At 35.6% G+C, this 22,792-nt stretch overlaps 1 protein-coding gene across 2 annotated transcripts; it reads right to left on the bottom strand.

The window, feature by feature from the left end:
• Positions 1 to 4,644: 4,644 nt before the first annotated feature.
• Positions 4,645 to 22,451, bottom strand: LOC104107774 (uncharacterized). Of its 2 annotated transcripts, XM_009616658.4 has the most exons (31): positions 21,869 to 22,445; positions 20,222 to 20,684; positions 19,873 to 20,127; positions 19,561 to 19,773; positions 19,318 to 19,449; positions 19,078 to 19,207; positions 18,941 to 18,987; positions 18,750 to 18,851; positions 18,550 to 18,657; positions 17,131 to 17,273; positions 16,974 to 17,068; positions 16,804 to 16,882; positions 15,694 to 15,745; positions 15,537 to 15,617; positions 12,881 to 12,976; positions 12,687 to 12,790; positions 11,325 to 11,781; positions 10,079 to 10,114; positions 9,689 to 9,890; positions 9,477 to 9,610; positions 9,145 to 9,325; positions 8,811 to 9,046; positions 8,603 to 8,698; positions 6,773 to 6,859; positions 6,639 to 6,671; positions 6,418 to 6,552; positions 6,278 to 6,338; positions 6,094 to 6,149; positions 5,955 to 6,011; positions 5,731 to 5,851; positions 4,645 to 5,196 (listed from the first exon to the last, which is right to left on the bottom strand). In XM_009616658.4, the coding sequence occupies exons 1-31, from the start codon at positions 22,243 to 22,245 to the stop codon at positions 5,060 to 5,062; spliced, it is 4,506 nt and encodes a 1,501-aa protein (XP_009614953.1). In that variant the 5' UTR covers positions 22,246 to 22,445; the 3' UTR covers positions 4,645 to 5,059. The 2 variants fall into 2 exon arrangements, 1 of the variants encoding a protein (XP_009614953.1); XR_011409677.1 differs by lacking the exon at positions 4,645 to 5,196 and having other exon boundaries at positions 5,810 to 5,851; positions 6,094 to 6,132; positions 21,869 to 22,451.
• Positions 22,452 to 22,792: the final 341 nt, after the last annotated feature.

The raw sequence follows: 22,792 nt of genomic DNA, 5'->3' as shown, positions 1-22,792 counted from the left end.
AGTATGAAGGAATTGTTGTTTTGCATTTTGTTCTTCAATCAATATGGAGCAATTTTCATCCCCAATTAGCAATTTCATAAAAGAGAAAGACGGCGCCGACCCTGATATTTGATCAGAGTTTTTGCATGGGCTTATAATCTTGGATGGATGAACTATTGCTCTTGGCTTATAATGTCTTGGCCATGTATTCTGTTCCTTCATATTATTACTAAGGAAATAATTAGGACTCACTTGGTTCATACTGGTCATATTTTGGAACTGCAAATTTAGGCCACTAGATTGGTTATTGCTTGTTCCCATAAGTTTGGTCATTTCTTCTCTGGAATTCACACTTTTTTCACAGATATTGATACCTTTATTTCTTCTTTGAGCATAAAAATCTTCAAAATTTTTAGTCTTCTTGTTCTCTTGATGAACCATTTTTCCTTTTCTCATCTTAGCATCAAATCTTTCCCAAGAAGTATTAGGAGGAATAGGAGGGGAATTTTGCAATGATTTCTTCAAACTACACACTTTTGTAAGTGCAAGCCTCTGAGCTGTTTCTCCCAAATCCTTGGCAAATTCCAACTGGCTACTCACATAGTCTATGTTCCCATCAACCTAAAAATACATATTGGACAAGTAACGAAGGCTAACTTGAAAATATAGGGAAAAAATACAGTAGAGAGAAGCAATCATCAACTTCCTTATTCACAATGTTTAAAATAAAAGAAAATTAAAAAAAAAGATGAAAATTATGGATATTGAATCTAAAATATTAAAAAGCGTATACAACATTAAAGTGAAACGTTTCCACGAAACGACTTGGAACATATTGGATGGACATGAGCTCAAGGCTTAAAACTTGTGCATTGAGTAAATGTCTTGTCTTATTTAAGCCACATGTTGCCAAGAGGAGTCAACATGTATTTTATGTAGAAAGGTTAATTTTTATTTTTTTATTTTATATATATATATATATTATATATTGAATTTCCTTAGCTCGTTCATTTACTTCTTTATATTTTAACTTCCCCTTAGTGTAATCCTAACTCCGCTACCAATCGAGGCATTAGTTTCATGAGACTTTAGTATATCTGAAGGGAGTCCCACTTTTGAGTTCTAATTTATTTGTGTTATTTATACAGAAGAATAAAAGATATTGTATTTTCGCTGAAGTAAATGTAGAGTGCATGTAACTTACAAGAGCAAGCTGATTCCAATTTGTTTCTTCCTCTGTTGTCAGAATTTCCATATATTTGTTGAAAACTGATGTTTGAGGATTCCAGGTTTTGCGCCTTTCCTCTTTATTATCACTAATTTTAGCATTTCGAGCCCCTCCACCTATACAATATACATACATAATTAATTCATACTAGAGAAAATAAAAGGTAAATAAACAACTCATTTACCTTTGCATCGTCTAGTATTTGACTTTGAACTATAGGAACACTTGGGTCCCCTCTTTGTCTTTGTTTCCTTCTTATCAACACATTTCTTCTCTTGTGAAGCCTCTTCCACAAAAAGTTTGATGGGATCCTTATGTAATGTTTCAAAGCTCTTTTGGCCTACCTTTTTGGGTAACAAATCCTGCCAAAAATAACAAAGTTAAAAAGTGTTAATTGTTTAATGTAACATCATTTGCAACACCTCATTAAAAAACTAAACTCTTGATAAATTGTGGCTTCACTCTCAAATTTTAAAAATAAATAAATAAATAAATAAATAAATAAAGTCATATGTCAAATGCGTATCATACTGCTTTGGATAAGAAGTGGTTAAGGAAATATACGGAAAAGCAAATTTTACTTTTTTTTCAATAAAATAGAGAAAATCAGATACATCTCACATCAGAAGCGGATCCAGGATTTAAATCCTATAGGTTCAATTTTTAAAGTTATGGGTTCATATCTACTATTTTTATAATTTTAAAATAATTTTACATACAAATTTTTACTCCGCGTCAAAAGTTATGGGTTCAGTTGAACCCGTAATCAGTACACTACATCCGCCTCTGTCTCACATGCAAATAGTATCGTAAAATGAAAATATATGACACCATTCACTATGCAGATTTTCAAAGAGTTTAGTTTAAAGAGAGAATATGTGAAAGACAAAATTAGCCGCCATTATTGTGAATCTCTTTGAGAATGAATTTCATCTCAATATTTTTATACGGTCTCTTTTATATTCTCATCGAAATAGTGAATTTTTTATCTCCGTCCGTCAATGTAATTAAATTGACAAACTATGTTAACTTTTCGTTCAAGTTCAATATATTTCTCTTTTGCTGCCTTATCATTATACACTGATTAGTTACATAATATTTGGTTATCAGATCGTAGGAGATGAGTATGAAGATGGCAAAAAGTAGCTCTTGTAGTAGCCCATGAAGATCCCTATGGTGTGATGACATAGAATGAGCCGATGTTTATACAAATAGCCGGTCGAATTTACTTTTTACTTTTTTTAGCTAGTATACATAGATTATACAATCATTATATATGAGTATACATATATCATATATGAATTTTATATATATATATATATATATATATATATATATATATATATATATATATATATATATATATTATACATTCGCTAACTGTTTTAAGTTTAAGCGCTTGGCTAGGCGTCAAATTAAGTTAATTTTTCATTAACTTTTTTGAGCCAAAATCGTTCATTTTGTCTAACCAATAGAATCCTTCTGGTTAGAAAAATGACATTGTATAGTCTCTCTCAAAATAATAATCGAAAAATATATTTATTTATTTATTTGTATATATATATATTTTTGTATGTTATATACAAAAAATATTATACTTTTACTACCTGACATGAATAGTTTCGACCGCAGGCTAAAAGTGATGTACTTCATAATTCCACTGTTTGGCCCAATCGCTATGACATATTAAGACCCAATAGTCTAGGGCCTAAAGTGGGAGGAGAAAAGAATTTCTTCCTTTTAATTTTTATTTTTAAAAGATCGTGAGAACTGGGGATTGATTTTGTGCTTGTGAGAGATCTAGAACCGCATAAAAAAATATACAAGGAAGACAAAGAAAAGATACCTGATGAGAAGGGGAAGCAACAACATTACCAACTACTTGTTCTATTCTTTTGGTCTTTCGGATTTTCTTCCGAACATAAACAATTGGCTCCTTTGCTTGGTTGTTTGACATAGACATTAGAATTAATTAAAAACTTGATGGTTCTCTGTTGCTAGTTCTATTTCTCTTTCAATTACTAGTAAAGCAAACCAATCTATTCCCAAAACAATGCAAGTTCTTTATAAATGGAAAAATGTTTCTTCTTCTTGACCTTTTTTGTCAGCTCAACAGTGAGAACTCATTAAAATTGAGATGTGAATGAATTAGTTACAATTAAATCACAACCGACAAGAATCCATAAATAAATAATGCAACTAAATATTATAAATAGGAGAAATCTGAAGTTTGCTTGTTTTAAATTCGCATAATCTCGTATAAACCAATTGAATACGGCTGGGTTAAGTCAAAAAGAGAAGTATCACATTATTGGTCGATGGAACAAATAGTTTGTTTTTTTCGAATGAAACAAATAAGTTAAAAAAAACTTGCTGTTTTATCTTCTTAAAAATACAACTATACTATGTGATAAATTTCCATTAACTTTACAAGTGAAAATGGCAGTTTACCCCTACAGAACAGAAATTATGACCAATAAACTATTAGGCCGCAAAACTGAAAACTAAGGTGATACTATACTTTAGCCAGTGAAAAGGGAAATGGAAGAGGAAACCTAAATAACCAACAAAGGCTCCCTTTCTTGAGCACCTTGGTGCCGTAGAGAAAGAGATCATGGTTTTTTCATCTTTTACTTTTTTTGGTCTCCCATCCAGCATTGAGGGTATAGCATTCTCTACCAAATGCATAACTCAAATCCAAGACCTCTAGTTAAAGAGGGAGGAACCACAACCTTTGGTTTTTCATCATTACTACTACATTTACAGTTTAATACACACTTAGCTTCTGGCATTCTTCGTTTGGCACGTTGGTATGAACAGCTCTGACCATCTTAGATCTAATATATGGGTTCAAGGAGGTTACGTGGATGCACAATTCTCAAGCGCAATATCAAGTCACTAAGAATCCAGCACATGCTAATTAGTCGCCAAATTTTCTAGGGGGGAAAAAGGTGTTTCCACATTATCCATGTCAAAGGCATTCAGAAAATTACAAGAGCCAGAGGAATCGAGCAAACTTCGATAATGATGGCTAATTACAACTTATCCACATAGGAGCATGGAGCATGTATCAAAAGGACACTGTGCAGAAGCTTTCAAACAATAGATGCAAGCTGCTGGTGTGAAACCTAGGGGAAGCCCATTTTATAATTTCCATGTAAAAAATATTGCCAACAATCCCTGATTGCAACACAGCAATAAGGGCTAAACCATAACAGTTCTTCCCAAGGCTGATCTGTAAGATGTGCATACCAGCAAATACACGAAAGAATCGTCAGATTATTCCATTGTTTAGTCTAGAGGCACAAACAGTCTAATGTTTCAGAGGGCATAGGCAATTTACAATTACAAGAGTCAAGGCATCCAATTTCTTGACTAAATTCGGATATCAAATTCTTAATTTTGAATAAAACTCAATCCTACATATTTACAAACTATACTAAAAGTACAGTTAAGTATATTTTCTTATAGTTTAAATATTTTAAGACATGTTTGAGATGTTACATTCAGATAAAAAACTGTTTTGACTTCTCAAACTATAATAATATAATAGTTCCTCACTACCTCTTTCTTTCAAACGTCATATGGGGCAGTAAATTACGGAATTCATGCCTATTTCATCATTTCTCAGATTGGGAACCAAGCATGAGGTATGAGGGATGGAATCCACAGCAAATGAAGAGTCGTAATAAAAAAGGATGGGAAAGTCCCTAAGGATCTAGTCACCCACCGATCACGCACATCACACATAAGAGTTAGAAATCAATAGCGCTCACATAATTGTCTTGAGTCAGCTCTGGCTGTGTCGGATATTTTTTAGGTCAGCTCTTGTTGCTTGAATTAATGAGGTCCTCATTCACCAGCAATATCTGTGGGTTCATCTATAACCATATCTTCCATAGAAACATTGTCCATATTGTCATTTTGATCATCTATATATGCTTGGGAGCTTACTACATCCCCCATCAAATTTTTATGCTTTAGATTGCCTGCCAAAATGAAGAAACGGGTTAAAGCAATCAACACATGTGAGGATGAAATTCAGATACATTTGGACTGCACAAATTTAAGCCTGAAGCATCAAGAACTTCTATGAGTAGACAAAGCTAGCTATTGATGCAGCAGAATTGTTAACAAACTTCCACATATATGTGGGGACACCAGAAGCATAAAACTTGAGCATTATACTATTCTAAATCTGAAAAAGGACCACCACACCCTCAGCTTTAAAAAGAAATTTCTCCTTGCATCATTTTGGCATAGGTTCCAATGAATGTAACAGATGCGACGAGGGAGACCGCGAAAGCCACCGAATGGGCCAGTCTTTAAGTTCTCCCAGATTAGAAATTGATACTATTAGATAAAACAAATACGTGCATGTATTGAACATGGAAAGATTTTGGCTTTTAAATCATTAAAAATAAAAAATAAAACTTTATTAGCACATAGAATAATATTATAAACCATCATTTGATCAGCTATCTGATTACAATAACAGGTCGGTAAATACAAGGGAAAAATACCCATCCAAAAAGTGCATCCACTTGACGTTGAGTGAAGAAGTTCCTTGACACGAAACAAGAACCGCTCCATAGATCTCTTGGTGATTGGGATTTTGCTGGTTATTGTTGTTTGTTTCATGCCCTGCCAGAAAGAAAAGAAAGCACAAATGATAGTACAAAAAGATGTCTAGGCCGCAACAAATGAGCGTATAGACTGACAAAAGCATATGGGATTTCTGTCAAACCTTTGCTTCTGAACACAGCGTCTGTATAGTTCTCGTTGCCATCTGAAGCTCTCTAACCTAATAAATATAGAGACTCCTTAATCTAAAGTCAGGTTTTTAGCATCTATGATGGTTCAAGCCAGTAATTCACTCATCTTACCATCTGAATTATATGCTCGCGCTGCAATTCAAATTGCCCCTGTAAGAAATCAAAAGCTGAAGACATTTGTTAATTTCAATACGTCATATTTCGTTAAAATCACAAAGATGAGGCAGAAGAAATCACCCTCCCTTAACTGAAAAAAAGAGGTCCTTGTACCCTGACCCATGATAGAGGTAAGTACCTTTGAGGAAAGAGTCAACAAACTTCCCACCAAACTTGACAGCAATTGCACGGACGTTGACCTATTAGTCAACACCAATTTTGTCGGAATAAGAAAGCTGAGTGGCAATTAAAATAAGAAATTTAAAGCAAGATAACCACCTTATCGTGAGTCTTGCACATGTTGACTAAAGATACAACCACATTAACAGATTGTTGTAGTTTCTTCAGAAGGCATTTGACATCTTCCATCTCAACACCACCCCTGGCTTTCTCCAGCAGTGAAATTTCCTTGACCTAAGCAGGTAAATTATATTTTTATCATGGAAGTTCCATCAGTTGACGTGTAGCTTCTAAATAGCATACAAGATTTAGGTACCCACCAAGCGATTAATCATAGCAAGGTTCTCTTCATGCTGCACCATTAAATCATCTTCAGTAAACATCTTGTTTAGCGCGCATATAATCTCCACGTGCAATAATGCACACAGAATTGAGTGCATAGTGGTAATCTTACCATTACCCGGTACCAAATGCAAAATGTTGCAGGACATAGAGTAGGAAAACAAGAGCCATCTTCCACTGCAGATTTGCGTGATGAAACCTGACATATAAACAAAATACGATTAAATTGAGGGTTTGCCGAGTATCACGCTCACAGACCACTAAGCAAATTAAATGCCAACATTTTCACAATTACCATTCTCTAGAGTAAACAATTATAAAGTTAGAACTGAGGTTATTGTTTCTTAACACACACGCACACACATATATATATATATAAGAAACATTCAAAGACATTGAATTTCAGTTCTTAAATTATTAATGTCCATACACATTCAAATCTTGCCACTTAATATGCAAATTGGGTATTGCTACTTTCATAATTTTTCCAATACGTTTGAAGCAATCAACAATGTAAATGCACTTGGCCATGTGTATCTCCTGGTATTAAAACTTTACCGAGACCCCTGATCTGCCAAAAAAGTAGGGCATGCATACACTCTCTAGATTGATTTTAAAGGGTAAAGATCCTTGGTCAAAACCATGTCCACTTGTCCAGTAGACAACCATACCAGTCACCACCCAAGTCTGCCTAACATAGATAAACTCTGAAGACTCAACAAGCCAATTGACTCATAAATAACAGCAATCAATTAACTGAGATATATTTACTGACATTTCAAATAGGGAAGTACATTTTATTGCATCTTCGTTACTAGTGAGCTTCAAATAGTATGAGATTCAGGCAGAAAATCAACATAGCATGCTACTGTAACTGAACTTATTGGATTGTTGGTGTTATTGCTTGTTGCTACTGCTTCTTTTTTCGTCTTCTTTGAGCCGAGGGTCTGCAGATTACAACCTCACTACCTTCTCAAGGTAGGGGTAAGGTATGCGTACACACTACCCTCCCCAAACCCTACTTGTGGGATTTCGTTGGGTTTGTTGGTGGTGTTGTTGTTATGCTAGTGTAATTGAAGAAGTAAAAGTAACTAATAGTCTAATACATGAGGGGTCGTTTGGAGGGGTCGTTTGGCTTAGAAACAAGTTATGCAGGGATTAGTAATGTAGGGACTGTAATGCACGGATAGTTATTTTGGTTATTACATGAAGGTTTATTTTTGTCATTTAGTGATTATCCATGTGCTACTAATCTCTGCATTCTTATTCCACATTCTATCAAGCATAAAATAATACATATATTCCCGCATAGCTTATGCGCAGAGGCGGAGCTAGGATTTGAAGCTTATGGGTTCGGGGTTCTAATCCTTTTAAGTTAATGGACTCTAAATTAATAATTTGTACATATTCAATAGATTTTTTAAGACAAATACATGGATTGGACCAAAGTGACTGGGTTCGGTCGAACCCATACTCGATGGGCTAGCTCCGCCTCTGCTTATGCGAGCTTCCGTTATGCAGAAAAGAAAATTTGAAACCAAACATTCTAATGCATTATACTAATTTTTATGTGGAAAAGAAAATTCAAACCAAACATTGTATAAAACAATGTTGAATTTTATGTGGAGATTATTTTCTCCATTACAAGCATTACCTAAGTGTATTAAACAAGTACATAGTAGTCATGTAGTTTAAGCTTACTTTTAAAGACTAAAGGGGGTTATGAATACTTTTTGAACTTCAAGCCCTATTGCATAACAAATATCTCGCAGCAGAAGGTTTTGATGCAATATTTTACAAATTTAGGGAAAGTTTAAGAGATAAGCTCACAGCAGAACTTTTGGTGCAATATGTGAAATATTTAGCAATGTTTTCACATTTGGTTCAATCACGACAAATGATCTGTCTAAGCATCACTATGTAAACCACCTAATATATGCACCTGGGGCAAAACAGAGCATGCAAGTTCACTTAGGGAATCGGAAGTGGACTCGCAATTTTCCAAGTAAATTCGCAAAAGCTTTTGAATGACCTCTGCCTGCAATTAAAAATTAATCAAACTAGCAACCCGAAGAAAATATATTGTACGGTCAGCTGTCATTCAAGAAACACGATAGTTGATGTTTGCTGGAGAAACTAGATTAACATACTTTGACTTTCTGACCATCCTCAATGTCATTAACGCCATCACACTTTTGCATCAAAAGTGTGTAAGCAAAAGTTCCCAGCTTCTTGGACAGAAAAGAAAGTAGCTCTTTCGAAAAACCTGTGCGAATATCTTTTCCAATATCATCGAGATCGTTATCTAGGATAGTTCGGATAGAGGCAAGTACTGATACTAAGCTTAACAATACTTCGGATGCCAAAGCAAATGAGACAGCACGTGCTGCAAGGAAAAAAGTCAAGTGGTAGAGACTAACATATTCTTCCTTGATAAATGAAAGAAATATGTGAACCAAAAGAACAAATTCATAAGTGGCATACCTGAATCAAAGATAGTCCCCACGAATGAATATGCACCAGCAAATAAATAACCTATGTCTCCTGGTGACGGAATCAATTGCATGCCTTGGAAAAAGCAGTCTGTCATGCTGATTGGCTGGAATGCCTCCAGAAGATCCGAAAGTACTGACTTGTCTCTCTGAACATCCGGAATGTTTAGCATCTGTAATTGGGGTGAAAGAAAAGGAAACAAGAGATACAAATTTGATCAGAAATCTAGTAAGGAAAAAGAAAAATTTACCCCCCCCCCCCCCCAAACAATTTCTTTTAGTTTTTGTTTTATAGAGGGGAAGAGTAGGAGCGAGATATTTTACCTTGCCAAAGCATTGAAGTGTCTCTTTTATGACAAATCTCGAAACTGATGGTCTAATGATTGTAATATTGGGTATATCAGGATTTCCAGCAAAGGCAGAATGAGTTTTCCAATGATCTGGGCATATCTCTGTATCTGCATAAACTCTGTGTAAGATATCAAAATTTGGCTTTTTTTTTTGGGCAAGGCATTCAACAAAGTCTGCTGTAATACCAGCTCCAACACCAGATACTGCAGAATCCAAGTGCCTTCTAAGAGAAGGAAATAGTGGCTGAATTTTGCTTATGAACTCTATTACTTTCATCTCACCAAATGCAGGAGGAACACTCATGCGCCTAACCAATATATGCCTTCGTGGACTGAAGTAGTCCAGCTTTCTGTTTAGATCCCGCAGAATATATAGACAAAGGGGCAACTGGAACCACAAGGGAGTTAGATATTCTCAAAGATGAAAGTTTAAATATAAGTACATTTGAATTTATGCACAAATTTCACAATATTATAAATTTAAACATATTAAAAAGGAAAAAAGAACTGAACACGTCCATGAGAGGTTCATATACCCTAATGAAGAGGGCATGACTAAAGGAGCTCATTAAATACCTCAGAAGCGGGATCTGCACAGCAGGAATCCTGAGTCTGCGTTGAAAAACCATACTTAAACAAGTTAAAAACGCTGTACAGGCCAGCAATGATTTCTGGCAGCTATTATGTGAATTTACACAATGCAAAGAGATATCAAGTGTCAACTTAATATCAGAATTGTCTATCAGTTCACAAGAATCTCCTCTCTTTTTTATTACTCTTAATTGAAGGAAAAAAGTTATTGCATAAATTGTCAAAATAGCACTAGAGTTGTGCCTCAAAGGACTAATGACCGAAGAAAGATATGTTACTTTTCCGTTGCAAATTAGAACAAGGGAAGGTAAGAACGGAAGGAAAGAAAGATGCAAGTTAGCAATGAAATCTATCAACTGATCACAAGAGTAAGGGCTGAGTTAGTAGACCAATCAATCAACTAATAATCAGAGCAAAAGCATATATGGATTTGGTCAGAAAACTAGTTCTGATTATTTGGATGTGTTCATTCAATAATCAGTACAATAATAACTACTTTCATCAGAGTAATACTGTGGCTATTAGTTCAAAAGGCGATATTCTCACACAAGACAACCAAATACTAAGCAATTAATGAAATTGTTTTGATTAGAGACATTGAATATCATTTGATAAACATTGCTCAAATCAGATAAAATAATTCAAATAAGATAACTCCTAAATCTTTCATCACACAACTAATTCTTTTGTTCTGGAAAGGCGTTCTTAAAGTTCTATGTGCAGCTGATGTCGCTTTGTCAATACTCTATCGTGCTACTAAAAGCATTTTGTGCTCAAGAAAAATTTGTGAAACGGAAGAAATCATAAAAATGCCTAAGGGTTGTATTCATGGTAAGTAACTCTCAATTATCTTCTTCATTATTTAGACACTTGATAAAGAACCTTGATTCAAGAAGCTAGATACAGTTCAATAGTCAAATAAAGGATAAGTATCAAGATGATACCACCAGAAAAGTAACACCTCAGCGGTGGAAACATGTTTTCTCCAGATGGGGCAGTGCAGAAGACTTTAAATGAAGCCCTGAGATGTAAGAAATACCGAGCCCGCAATGTCCAGATAGAATGGCCAGGAAATAAAAGGAAAACCAAACGAAGGTTATGCATTGGCTGAAAAGGGATTTAAAAGAGTGACACCAGCGAAAAGACCCATATACTTCAGGCACTGGCTAGCTCAAATCAAAACCCATTTAGACAGTGAAAGGAAGGAACTCATTAGAGACACTAGTACTACCTTCTGAAAAGCTAAGATGGCAAAGCATTCCAGCAAAAGAGGCCTGAATTTGTATCTTTGTGCTTCCACATGCTCCACAGTGGTAGAAACATCTATATTTGCTGGTACATTAGAATTACGTGGTTGATTCCCTGATGACTCAGGTACGCTACCTTTAGAACACGTTCCAGAAGGACTCACGCTTGGTTCTTGGCTTGGAACTGCACCTGATTTCCTTAGAACATCCATGATGGTTGGCTGCCTAAGTTTTCCATCAGTAAGTGGTGCTTGGCTGGTCTTTTTCTCTTTCTTCTTCTTTTGTGATAAACCACCATTCCCATTACCATGCTCATTCTTAATCTCCTGAACTCTATTATGATCAAGCTGGTTCAGTGACAAGGACTCCAGATGAGGTTGGAGTTCAGGTAAAGAAAAGGAGCACTGTCTGAGGGAACTGTTTAGCAAGCTCTCCAGGAATCTGCATTAATAAACCTTTGTTAGCTTTATGAAGTTCTGTTGTCACAGCATGATTCTTTATTGAGAAAAAACTGACTCATGGGTTAGTTATCATGCAGTTGATGATGCATATGAATATTGCAGGGTAAAGTTGCTAGAGAGAATGAACTCCAGGGTTCCTTCTCATAGAAAACACATTAAGGAAGTTTACAATAGAAAGATAACACATCCAGCCAGGCCTCACATTTGTTGAATCAAAGCATAAAATGAATACAGAATGAAGGCCATTCATTTGTAAGATGTATTGTTAAAAATTTATAAATCCTGTAACCTGTAAGAAGGAAGATTTTTATAGAACTGTTTCAAATCACTCTGCAACAAGTGAAGACACAGATAATATACAACAACAACAACAACAACCCAGTATAATCCCACCAGTGGGGTCTGGGGAGGGTAGTGTGTACGCAGACCTTACCCCTACCCTGGGGTAGAGAGGCTGTTTCCAAAATGACCCTCGGCATCCTTCCCTCCAAGAACTCCCCACCTTGCTCTTGGGGTGACTCGAACTCACAACCTCTTGGTTGGAAGTGGAGGGTGCTTACCATCAGAGCAACCCAGATAATATAAGTTAAGCAAATATTACCTTGTACAGGAGTGGGTTATATCTTACTCTGATAGCTAACAGAAAATTCAAAGAAACTAGTGGGTGCCCATTTTACAATACAGGGACAAACCATTTCCTTTCACTTTTAAAGGTGAATGGGATCTGGGAAACAGATAATCCTCCTTTATGAGTTGTTTGTGACAAAGATGCATGAAGATGAACAGAGTTGATAACTAGTTAGGAGGTCAAAAAGGGTCCTCAAAACATGCAGGGCTCAAAAATATATCATGCATGGCATACTGGAAAAGTACATGAGCACATACACGAGGTTCCTCAACCGCTTAAATAGTTTAAGAGTTATCTCCTCTCTTGTTGCTTGACTGAATGCATCACATTCATTGACAGCTTGAGTACAAAAGGCATTGAGCTACATAATATACCCGAGAAGTCAGATAGCATGCTTAAACATAATATAACTCACCTACAACACATTGGCGAAATTGTCAACAATACCTACCAGTTCCCGCAGCCAATTGGCAGCATAGTACAATGACAAGATAATGATTTGCTTTTGCTTTCCACTTAAAGAGCCCCAAAGTGGTTGAGAGAAGAACTGACACAAATAAAATGGAGATTATTAGCACACGGAGAAGCATGCAGCAAGTATAAGCCTGAATAGTTTTAGTCATACGCCTATAAACTGCCAAGTAACATTTTTTTTTAATATGTAAATGCATCTTACAGAAGTGAATACTCAATATACAGGTCATACAAAATAAATGGGGTACAAATCAAATTTGAAATAACAGTGGAAGCGCGAGGCATTTGAAGCCAGAGCGGATCAATTTTGAACTATTATGCCCTCTATAGTCTATTGCAAAGTGAAATTCTTAATTTGATTTTGCAATTTATCAAGCGATTGTTGAAAACACGAATAGTACATTGTTAATGAGAGATATGGCCATATATTGACCTTTTTTTTGTTTTTCGAAAATAGAATAGAGAAAGTTTCATTTGAAAGAGTAAATGTGAGAGCAATATAAATTTTTATCAAGTGCAGTATGTTCGATAACTTTTTAATCAGTGCAGTATGTTTGGAAACTTATCTTTCAAAAATGTGATCATTATTAGGGGTGGGCACAGCGTGAAAAAAGAAAATTGGACATTCAGTTTCAAAGGGAGGAAGTCATATACACATGGTATTTTTCTTATAACGTAATAATTTTATTAACAATATGGGCATAAAAACGTACAAGAAGTATACCAAAAGCATAGAGACCCTACAAAAAGATATGGTTCTCTACTAATGACATCCAATCTTCTATACATAAAGGAATCTCACGGGTACACCAAAAAGAAATAAGGCATAAAGGCTATTCCTCAATTGTTCAAAGTTCATTGCAACATCTTCAAAAGCTCTCATATTTCATTCTCTCCAAACGACGCTTGAATCAAATTACTTGGAACATGCTTATGTTGCAAAGCAAGCCAGTGCTAGTTGGCACTAGGCTCAAAGATCACACACAGGCCTCTCCATGGGCTGAAGAGCCCACCCAACGCCTTTTACCTACCCCCTTTTCAACCTAGTTTCAGCATAGAAAGGCCTGGTTTTTATGGAAGATGCAAAGCAAGCTTAAACATATGATTTGTATAATTTACTATTCCATTTTGTTATGAGATTAGGTGTGCTCCATAAGGAAAACCCAATCCACAACTTGATTAAAGCTTATTGAACCTGGTCCATGGATGAACAAAATAAGGTTAGACTGATTTTCCAACCTTGCCTTGACAATTGAGTCAATTTAACTTAATTTGTTAAAGAAGAAACATTAAAGAGTTAGTTTGACTAACATATCGTGATGATGTTGGTAATTAAGTTAGTTGGGCAGGGAACATAGATTGAGTTGAGTGAACTACCTTCTCTAAAAGCTTAACTTATTAGAGAAAACAAATTTATACATTTAACCTGTATGATGGCAGTATATGCAAGCTAATTTATTTTCCTTAGAGTCTTAGACCAAACACAAAAAAGAATTTTAACAAAAGATGATGGTACTCAAACGAAGACGTTTGACTTTTTTGACATCACACACTAAACTGTATACTTCCAGATCCTCTAAAAGTTTAAATTAATATAAGAACACTTAATATGTTTTCAAAACATAATATCACAGTTTGGATTGAATTTGTTCAATGGATCTGACTTCATGAAACTTACGAGATTATTATGTAGTGAAGTTTGTGGAGAAAAGATTGTTGAACATTAAGCAAGCCTCAAAATGAGAATTATTATCACAGACAATAGGAGCATGGGAGTCACAGTTTCCGTTGGTCATGCCTAAGTACCATCCACTTCCTCAAAATGGTACTTAGCCACCTCTTACTACATATAATAAAGTGTATTCAGTATCAACTTTTCACTTTTCAACATCGCAAGAAGTCAAAATTTAGTCCATCACTCTACTTTGGCCCACCTGTCTATACCATTTTTGTACACCAGGGATATCAGCCAACAAAGCCATATCCTCAAAATACTGTTTTCAGCTTATTCATAATTCAACAACAACCCAGCTTATTCATAATTCATTTACTAATATCATGCATATTTCAAATTACCTTATTCACTATTCTACAAAGTCATTGCCTAAGACATTAAAGCATGTAAAAGTCCAACATGACATTCAAAATAAAATAGGTGGTTGAAAATGAGCAATAATATGCCCACCCCAATTTGGGACATAGAGGTGATTTAAACCTCATTTCTCCACCTTTATGTTTATTTAAATAATTTTTAATCCATAGTCAAAATTTCCAAAAAGTGCAGTTTAGAGCACTAATGCAGGCACGTCTTTTCATCTCCAAAATTAGATGATGATGTGAACTATCTCCTGCCAGCTATTAATAGATGCTAATCTTTTATTAACTTATAATTATCTCATGTAGTAGATGACTAACCTGATTTGTATATATTGCTTAGACATTGGCCCTTTGATTATTTACAATTACAGAGATTACGAAGTGGGAGGATGATCACAAGCTAAAGGCAAATTTCATTTTGATCATATAAGTTAAAGGAATGGATACAAAGGATCATACAGTTGATCGCAACTAATTTCGCAGTGGGTGTGATTGAAATGGTTTATAAGAGTAACTGGGAAGGTACTGAATCCCACCTTAGAGGAAGGAAGGTGTATAGGACAGCCAAGAAGTGCATCAATTCCTGCAAGAGATCCTTGATTTGCCAACCTCTCAGTCTGACATAGCAATGAGATCAAACATAGAACATTCAAGGATTTAGAGGATGCAGTTTTTGAAGAATTGTATACTTACTGAAGACAGCAAAACAAAGTTTGCAGGAAGAATTTGCAGTGATGAAGCAGCCCTGCATGAGTCATATAATATGTGACCATCTATGCAGAACAACAACACTAACAGGCAGAAATGTTACCAGAACATACATCTATCTCAGGATAATTATAAGTCCAAGGTTGTTTACAGGTGATTTTGACTCTGGATAGAAATATAACAGAAATTCATTTATGAGCAAGAAAGGAGTATCAGGAGAAATTTAATCAAAGACACTGCAATATTGGTGTAAATGTCAAAGTTTTCCTCAAGCCCCATACAACATCTTCAAGGTGCAATGAAACACCTCCTGGCCGCATTCTATTGGCAAAATTTCATTCCATGAGTTAAAAGAGAGCAGTAGGATTAACTGACAGATGTATATGGCTAAATTAAAGTCACTCAACAATTTCTGTAAATGTCAGACTTCCCTCTAACCTCAGGAAATGTCCTTGAAGTGCAACAAAATATCTCCTAGCACCTTTTTAGCATATTTCAGAAAAAATGAACGATGGCAATAATGGTATTCCCAAGTGCAACAACAGAATTTGATGAGAAATTCCTGAAATGGTCCTCCATCAGAACCATCCACCCAATCTTTGCATTAACAAAATTACTCAAAGACCTCATCCTAATATGCCTTTGAAGATTTATTCCATTTCAGTATGAACAAATATGTTTCAGTTAGTAATTTGTTCAGGTTCTAGGGTGAGGTTGATCAGGATAGAAAAGGACAGGAAGCAGGAAAATAGGAGAGACACATGGAAGATATAGGAGATGGAGGGGAGAAGGGAGACAGGATTCTATCTGAGTGAAGCTAAGACTAAGACAGCAAATAATGTTGCATCAAATTCTTTCAGATCGACCATTTTAATTCCAAACCCCTGGTAACCTGGTTATCAAAAGATCAAGATCCCCTGGATAAGCTAGTGATTCTCTGGCTTCAGAGTTTAAAGCCAGTTAGTAAAAGTGGAGTAAGCAAAAGTAGGCGTGTAACATCTTTAATTTCTGTTTGTTTCATTAATCGAAATTCAGCACATAATGATGTATAAACTTTTCAAGCAGTAACATAAAGGAGATTGATTACAAAATTACCGCAATGAAGAGGATACAAGTGGCAAGATATTCAGACATATAGGAGATATGTCTCCATCGAGGTTCATCCATAAATCCCCTGCACTTATAAACAGAAATTAAAACTTCATTTGATGATTATTTAATGGAAACTGCTAGTGAAGTTTCTGGAATGCACGTGTGAAGCATACCTTCCAAACCACAATATAACTCTTTGACCATAAGCTCCCCACCGTCGAGGTCACACAAAAACTTTGATTCGAAGTCCCCAACATGTTTGCTTGTCCTGAGAGCAATGCACGTGTTATGTACTATAATATGGATTTTTGGTGATAATCATGTGCTTACCATTCTACTATGGCTGGATGAAGTGCCTTTTTCTTCAATGTTAAAGCCAGTTCATCATAGAACATAACTAATGGAAGTGGAAGCTGCTTGCAAGAGTTCATTGATGTTTCCAAAAGCTCCAAAGCTTCCTCGTAATTTGATTTCTAAACCAAACCTCATAAATTGAGAAGTATCATAATAAAGGAACTACGGCATGACAATGTTTAAATGATAGCTCAAATATCTGAAATATCATGACGAAGAAAATATGGAAATACAACATGACAAATTAATTCAACGAAATACACCCTAGAAATAAAATAAGACAACTCCTGAAACCGATGTGAAGAAACACGCAGCTTAAAATCTAGTAACTTGAGGAAAATATCAAATATCATTATGGTTCAGTAATTTTTGTATTGAAATACGATCAGCACAGTCACTCTCATTAATCATCAAAATTGTGAAGGTTAAAAGTGAATATTACCAAGCACTTTAATGATGATATATACCTATACTTATCATGTTCTAAAATAACACCTCACTTTGAAAATAGACTTAGGAGCTTTTAGGTGACAAAAATGTTTACCAGTAATAATAAAGGGAAATTATCAACTATGATACAGACATAGAAGAGAACTCGCAATAAAATGACTTCCGCTATAGGCATTATTGTAACACGTTGAAAACCTAGAACGCTAGCAGACAGATTTAAGGTATTCAGCAAAGCACAATAATCTCGCAATATAGCATATCTGAGTAGAAACCGCATGTAGCCAGTACATTTTCATATGTCCCGCCTTTTTCTGCAAGTCTCTTACTACTACTAGAACTCCATTACTGAATTCTCATAGTCCGTATTACTACTATAAACACTAACAATTGTACTCCTTAGTTCCATTTTATATGCTATTTGCCTGGATAAGAAGTTTAAAAAATGTTAATAGACTTGTCTACTATATTAGTTGTATTGGAAGAAAATATTAAAGTAATAGCTGAAAAGTTAATTTGATAGAGAAAACATCACATCGAAATTCAAATTTTAGAATAGCTAAATAAATTTGAATTCTTAAAAGTTGTTTAAGTAGTATAATAATGGTATGCAGTGAATGGTATACGTTGGAATGCTACAAAATAATTTTGAGCCTCATTACAAATTAGGAGTCTGGTCCTGCTTCGAATTTATTGCTGAATTTTGTCTTCTAATTTCTATCAGTAGGCCTTCCTATTGAGATGACTACACAACATAACTATTAAATGAGTGATTAGCTAGTGCATAAACTGACATACAGGGCCACTAATGGAAATCAGAAAGACAAACTTCAGCAACAAAATATTGGAACAACGTCAGACAATACAAGGTTCAAAATACTGCAACATATGTCTTTTAATATGACCACTTGGAATAAGATAAAGTTGTCTCAAACATGAGCAGGCTACCTGAGATGATGAAAGTTGCTTTGTAGCTTTTGCATCCCCAAGGTAGGAGACTATCTTGAGAGTGCCAATTAAGCCCATCTTCTTATAAATGAGATCAGGACTACTCAGCTGCCAGACGATTTAAAGAGCATAAGTTGTCATTGTGACTCAAAAGAATGACGCTGTCATAAATACTAGAGAGTGTCATAGTGTCCATTTACCTGCTTTCTCACAATCACTAGTAGCTCATTCGAAATAGGAGATCCAAAGGACGCTGTACTTACTTGAGCAGAAAATGCCAGAAGACTGAAAGCTTCATACACCTGTAACGTAAAAGGTGTTGCTCAAAGACAAGCCAGGAAATGGCTTAAATCATGATGCCAAGAGAAGCACGGTTGATCGCACCACCAACCTTATGCAGGTTTTCAACACTAAATGTCTCCAAGTAATCTAGGATACCTGAAAAGAAGCACCAAAATAAGCATATAGCTAAACCTTATGCGAAATTTCCTAGTCTAGTCAGCATCAATACTGCACCAACAAGCACACCAGTTATATGAGAAGATAGTGGAATCAACTCCTGTGAGTACTTTGAGGCTAGGAGGACCAACACATCCAAAGCAGAACTCACTTCATGACTTATCCCAGAGCCCACATGAGTAATTAATGCTCCAAGGACCTTCATTTAAAAAACAACCAATTAGAACTACGGCATGCAGGATAACCTTTTGCATTTACTTCCAAAATCAGGAGAAACAATGTAATAAATGCTTGAGAAGATAATCTTACTTCTTGTCTTGAATAACTATCCACAAGCTCTTTGAATAGATATGTGTACATGTGAATGCCGAATTCCCGGGCTTTGGCTTCTTTGCAAGCCAGTAAGTACTCAGTTATGGAAAGGAGGGTAGGAAGATAATCCTAGTATAGAGCATAATAAGTCAACACGACAAAACTGCAGTAATATAGCTCGCACGGGAAATGGGAATGTAAGCTTTAGCACTGCGATAAATATCAAAGCGTAAACCATACCTGAGCCAAATCCTTATTTCCAGAAACACATTGATCAAACATTGTTTCCACTATACAGCCCTCAAGAATTTTCTTCTTCAGTAACTTCTCAACACTCTTTTGTAAAGGCTCGCTATTCATGTATATAAGCATAAGCAACCATATGTCTATCACCTTATGATTCTGAACATTCTCAAGGCTTTTCAGTTCATTCAATGTCTCTTGGCAAATTACCTATGTATAAAGAGCAGAACTGATGTAAATATTTTATACCTACTGACAAATGACTCAATGATATTATCAAGTATATGGCAATGAAATTGTAAATCCCACTTTATTAAATCGAAGGCTTGTCCGCAAGGCATCAAGTATTGAAGCTTCTGCATTGTTGACGATTGACTTTCCCTTCATCTTACTCTGCTGTGTGGTCCAAACATTCGATGCTCCAACAAGTTTGAGCTGTTGTCGGATGTGTGAAATAATCCTACGAGTATTGGCTGGCGTAGCCAAAAGCAGTAAGAATCTCAATAGGTAGGGCATATGCTCCACATCAATTGTTCGGATACAAGATAACGCCACTGTAATGACCTTTACAAGTTTCAGAAAAAGAAAGTGTTATTCTGGTGAAAGTCAATATTTAGCATATTGACCATTGATTTTAATACATGTTCAACAAAATAACCTGTTCTTGCAACATATCATCCAAATGGAGGTTAGAGAAACAATCGAGCATGGGAACAATAATGGAAGAATCCTCTTGAAGCATCTCCTGAAGCGAATCTACGACAGTTTTGTTGTTTTTCTCCCCAATAATCTCAGGCAATGACCCAATTATCTCCTTCTTCAAGTGAACCGGGCAAATAGATAATACTTGAAACAGTTTTTCAGTAAATATTTCTGAGTCTACAAGGAAGTCAAGCCACCGGAATTGGTTCAGAATCAGCCTTGCTATGTCTTCTTCAAGACATAAAGAGGATGATCTCCCTCCAACATTTCCACCAGGGTCCACATCAAAATACTCAGGAAGCTTTTCAAGCAGCAAGTTTTGAATGTCTGACTGGATGGAAGGAACCAGTAGCAGTACTCTTGTCAAACTGTCGCTTCGTACTGATCCAAGTCCATCACGTCTTGAAGGTGATATAATGCTGTCGTGATCAAATAGCTGCTACAGTTAGATATTCTGATGAGAAGTTTTCTCGAGCATTTATTTCTTAATTTGGATAACAAATTAACAGTATATAGTACCAGAAGTTGTATTAGCATCTAATGTTTACAAGATGCACAAAAAAACTCTTTTACTTCTTGAGTTCCACTTATTGGAAAATGTTAGATGTATCGACACTGACTTCATAACGAATGAATCTAAAACCTATCCATGAAAACTGACAAAGTATGGAATATAGCATTCAGCATCTATCATTTCCCTATTTCCTATACACAGTCCCTTGTCAATAACCATGCATCACCCTTGAGACATCTTGTAGGCGGTTACAAGCTAGAGTGGTTCCATGTTTTTTGGCTTGTGATCAAAGAGTACACTTGTCATTTAGAACATAAGGTGATGCATTCAACATAAGCCGGTGGACTCATCTTTAAATTCCGGATATCCTATATAAAAAGAACAAGTAAACTAAACACAAGAGTATGTGCCTGTGTTTTTAGCAAGTAATACAATATTCGACAGGAAACATATATAGATGCAAATTATGAAAATTTCTAGGTATATGTTGAATGATTTCGGAATATATATAATACAACAAGAAAGACGAATAATTAAAATGAAGATGATGGTAATTTGGAAGTTCTAGATAGTAAAATAGATTCAAGAAATTTTGTCATACACTAAATTTTTAAAAAATGCTCCCTTTGTCCCAACTTAAGTCCCGTCTTATTCAAAATTGAGTTTAAGTTATATACACTCCTCGATGTAAATAAATTTTTACACTATCAGATAACCCAAAGAATATCTATAGGTACGCCTACTTAAAATGTGAAATTTATAATTTTGAAAATAAGACAAGTTAGCTGCTACAACGTAAAAGTGACCTAATGGTGTGAAAGTTCCTTACACTGGCTGTGTGTATAACTCCTTCCAATATAATTATAGCTTTCTTATTTCTTAATAAACCTATTTGTTTTCATAGTTATATAACCCTCAAATTTTTCAAGATTCAGAATTTAACCTCAGAAGATGATGTAAGGCTTCCATGGACGCGCTATGATGCTTTACATTTACTTAATAGTGCAATATAGAAGTGACACTTTTCTTGTAAAATTCTACGCCAATTCATAACTAGTAAAATGAGATGAATCGGATGAGAAGCCTTACCGGCGAAGATTACCGGGAGAGTTAATGTAAGACGAGAAGCCTTGAACGAACTCAGACTTTAGAGAGGAATCGGATGAGAAGAGACGGCTGAGACTGTTCCGAAGCTTATGTAGGTCGGACGGTAGACATGGCGGACCCGACGGGTTGATCAGTGTGCAGCCTGCATCCGCTAGAACTGATATCATTTTCTCAGTCGAACTCACGGTTTGTGATTTCCCTAACTTTGGCGCTTCCGATTCCGAAGCTATTTGTGGAACATTTTCCTCAGCAGATTTGGGGATTTTGGCGGGCGGAGCAAAAGGAGGAACAAATCCGGTTTTGGATTTCACCGCCGGACGTTTACGAGAAGCGGTTTGGTTGTTCTGGAGAAGAACCATTTTTGGTTTTCTTTTTCTGCTAGGGTTTCTGAGATGAAGATTCTGCTGGAAGCTTGTGATAATGGTGGGAAAAGGCGCCAAATTTATGAGAAGTTTTGAAATTAGGAGAAGATAATAATTTGCATGTTCAGTCCAATGATGTTCTTTAAATTGAAAAGGTTTGCCGTCTACTTTTTGTAGTTAGGCCCTTTGTCAAATTGGGATTCTATCCACCTAACCCTAAAAATACTTGAGAGTCTTCGCTACCCCCTAAACTATTTAAATTAAACATAACACCACAAACTCTCAACGGAACGTTTTTAACAATTTTTCCAAGACAATGTTTACCCTCACTCCGTTTGGAAATTTCTTATGGAAATGTAATCAACACAGCCTTTCTCTTAGATGTTGATATTATGTTGCAAATTATTGGGAAAATAAAATATGGTGCAAATCACAAGAAAATATAATAATGATAAGATTAACAAACGGCTGTATTAGCAAATTCTTTTGTAGTCTAGTCGATTAGGGTACTCAGCTCTCACTCGACAGGTCGGGGTTCGGATCT

This window comes from Nicotiana tomentosiformis, chromosome 1, assembly GCF_000390325.3.
Source record: "Nicotiana tomentosiformis chromosome 1, ASM39032v3, whole genome shotgun sequence".
Lineage (NCBI taxonomy): Eukaryota > Viridiplantae > Streptophyta > Magnoliopsida > Solanales > Solanaceae > Nicotiana > Nicotiana tomentosiformis.
Note: the sequence above shows the minus strand (reverse complement) of the source record. Positions and strands in the feature narration are given on the sequence as shown.

Excerpts from the sequence above, each read along its gene's own strand:
- LOC104107774 (XM_009616658.4), bottom strand. The coding sequence starts at position 22,245 with ATGGTTCTTCTCCAGAACAACCAAACCGCTTCTCGTAAACGTCCGGCG. Across the intron at positions 17,274-18,549 it reads AGCAACTTTCATCATCTCAG|AAATCAAATTACGAGGAAGC; the intron begins GTAGCCTGCTCA and ends GGTTTGGTTTAG. Across the intron at positions 9,891-10,078 it reads GTGCAGATCCCGCTTCTGAG|TTGCCCCTTTGTCTATATAT; the intron begins GTATTTAATGAG and ends TTGTGGTTCCAG.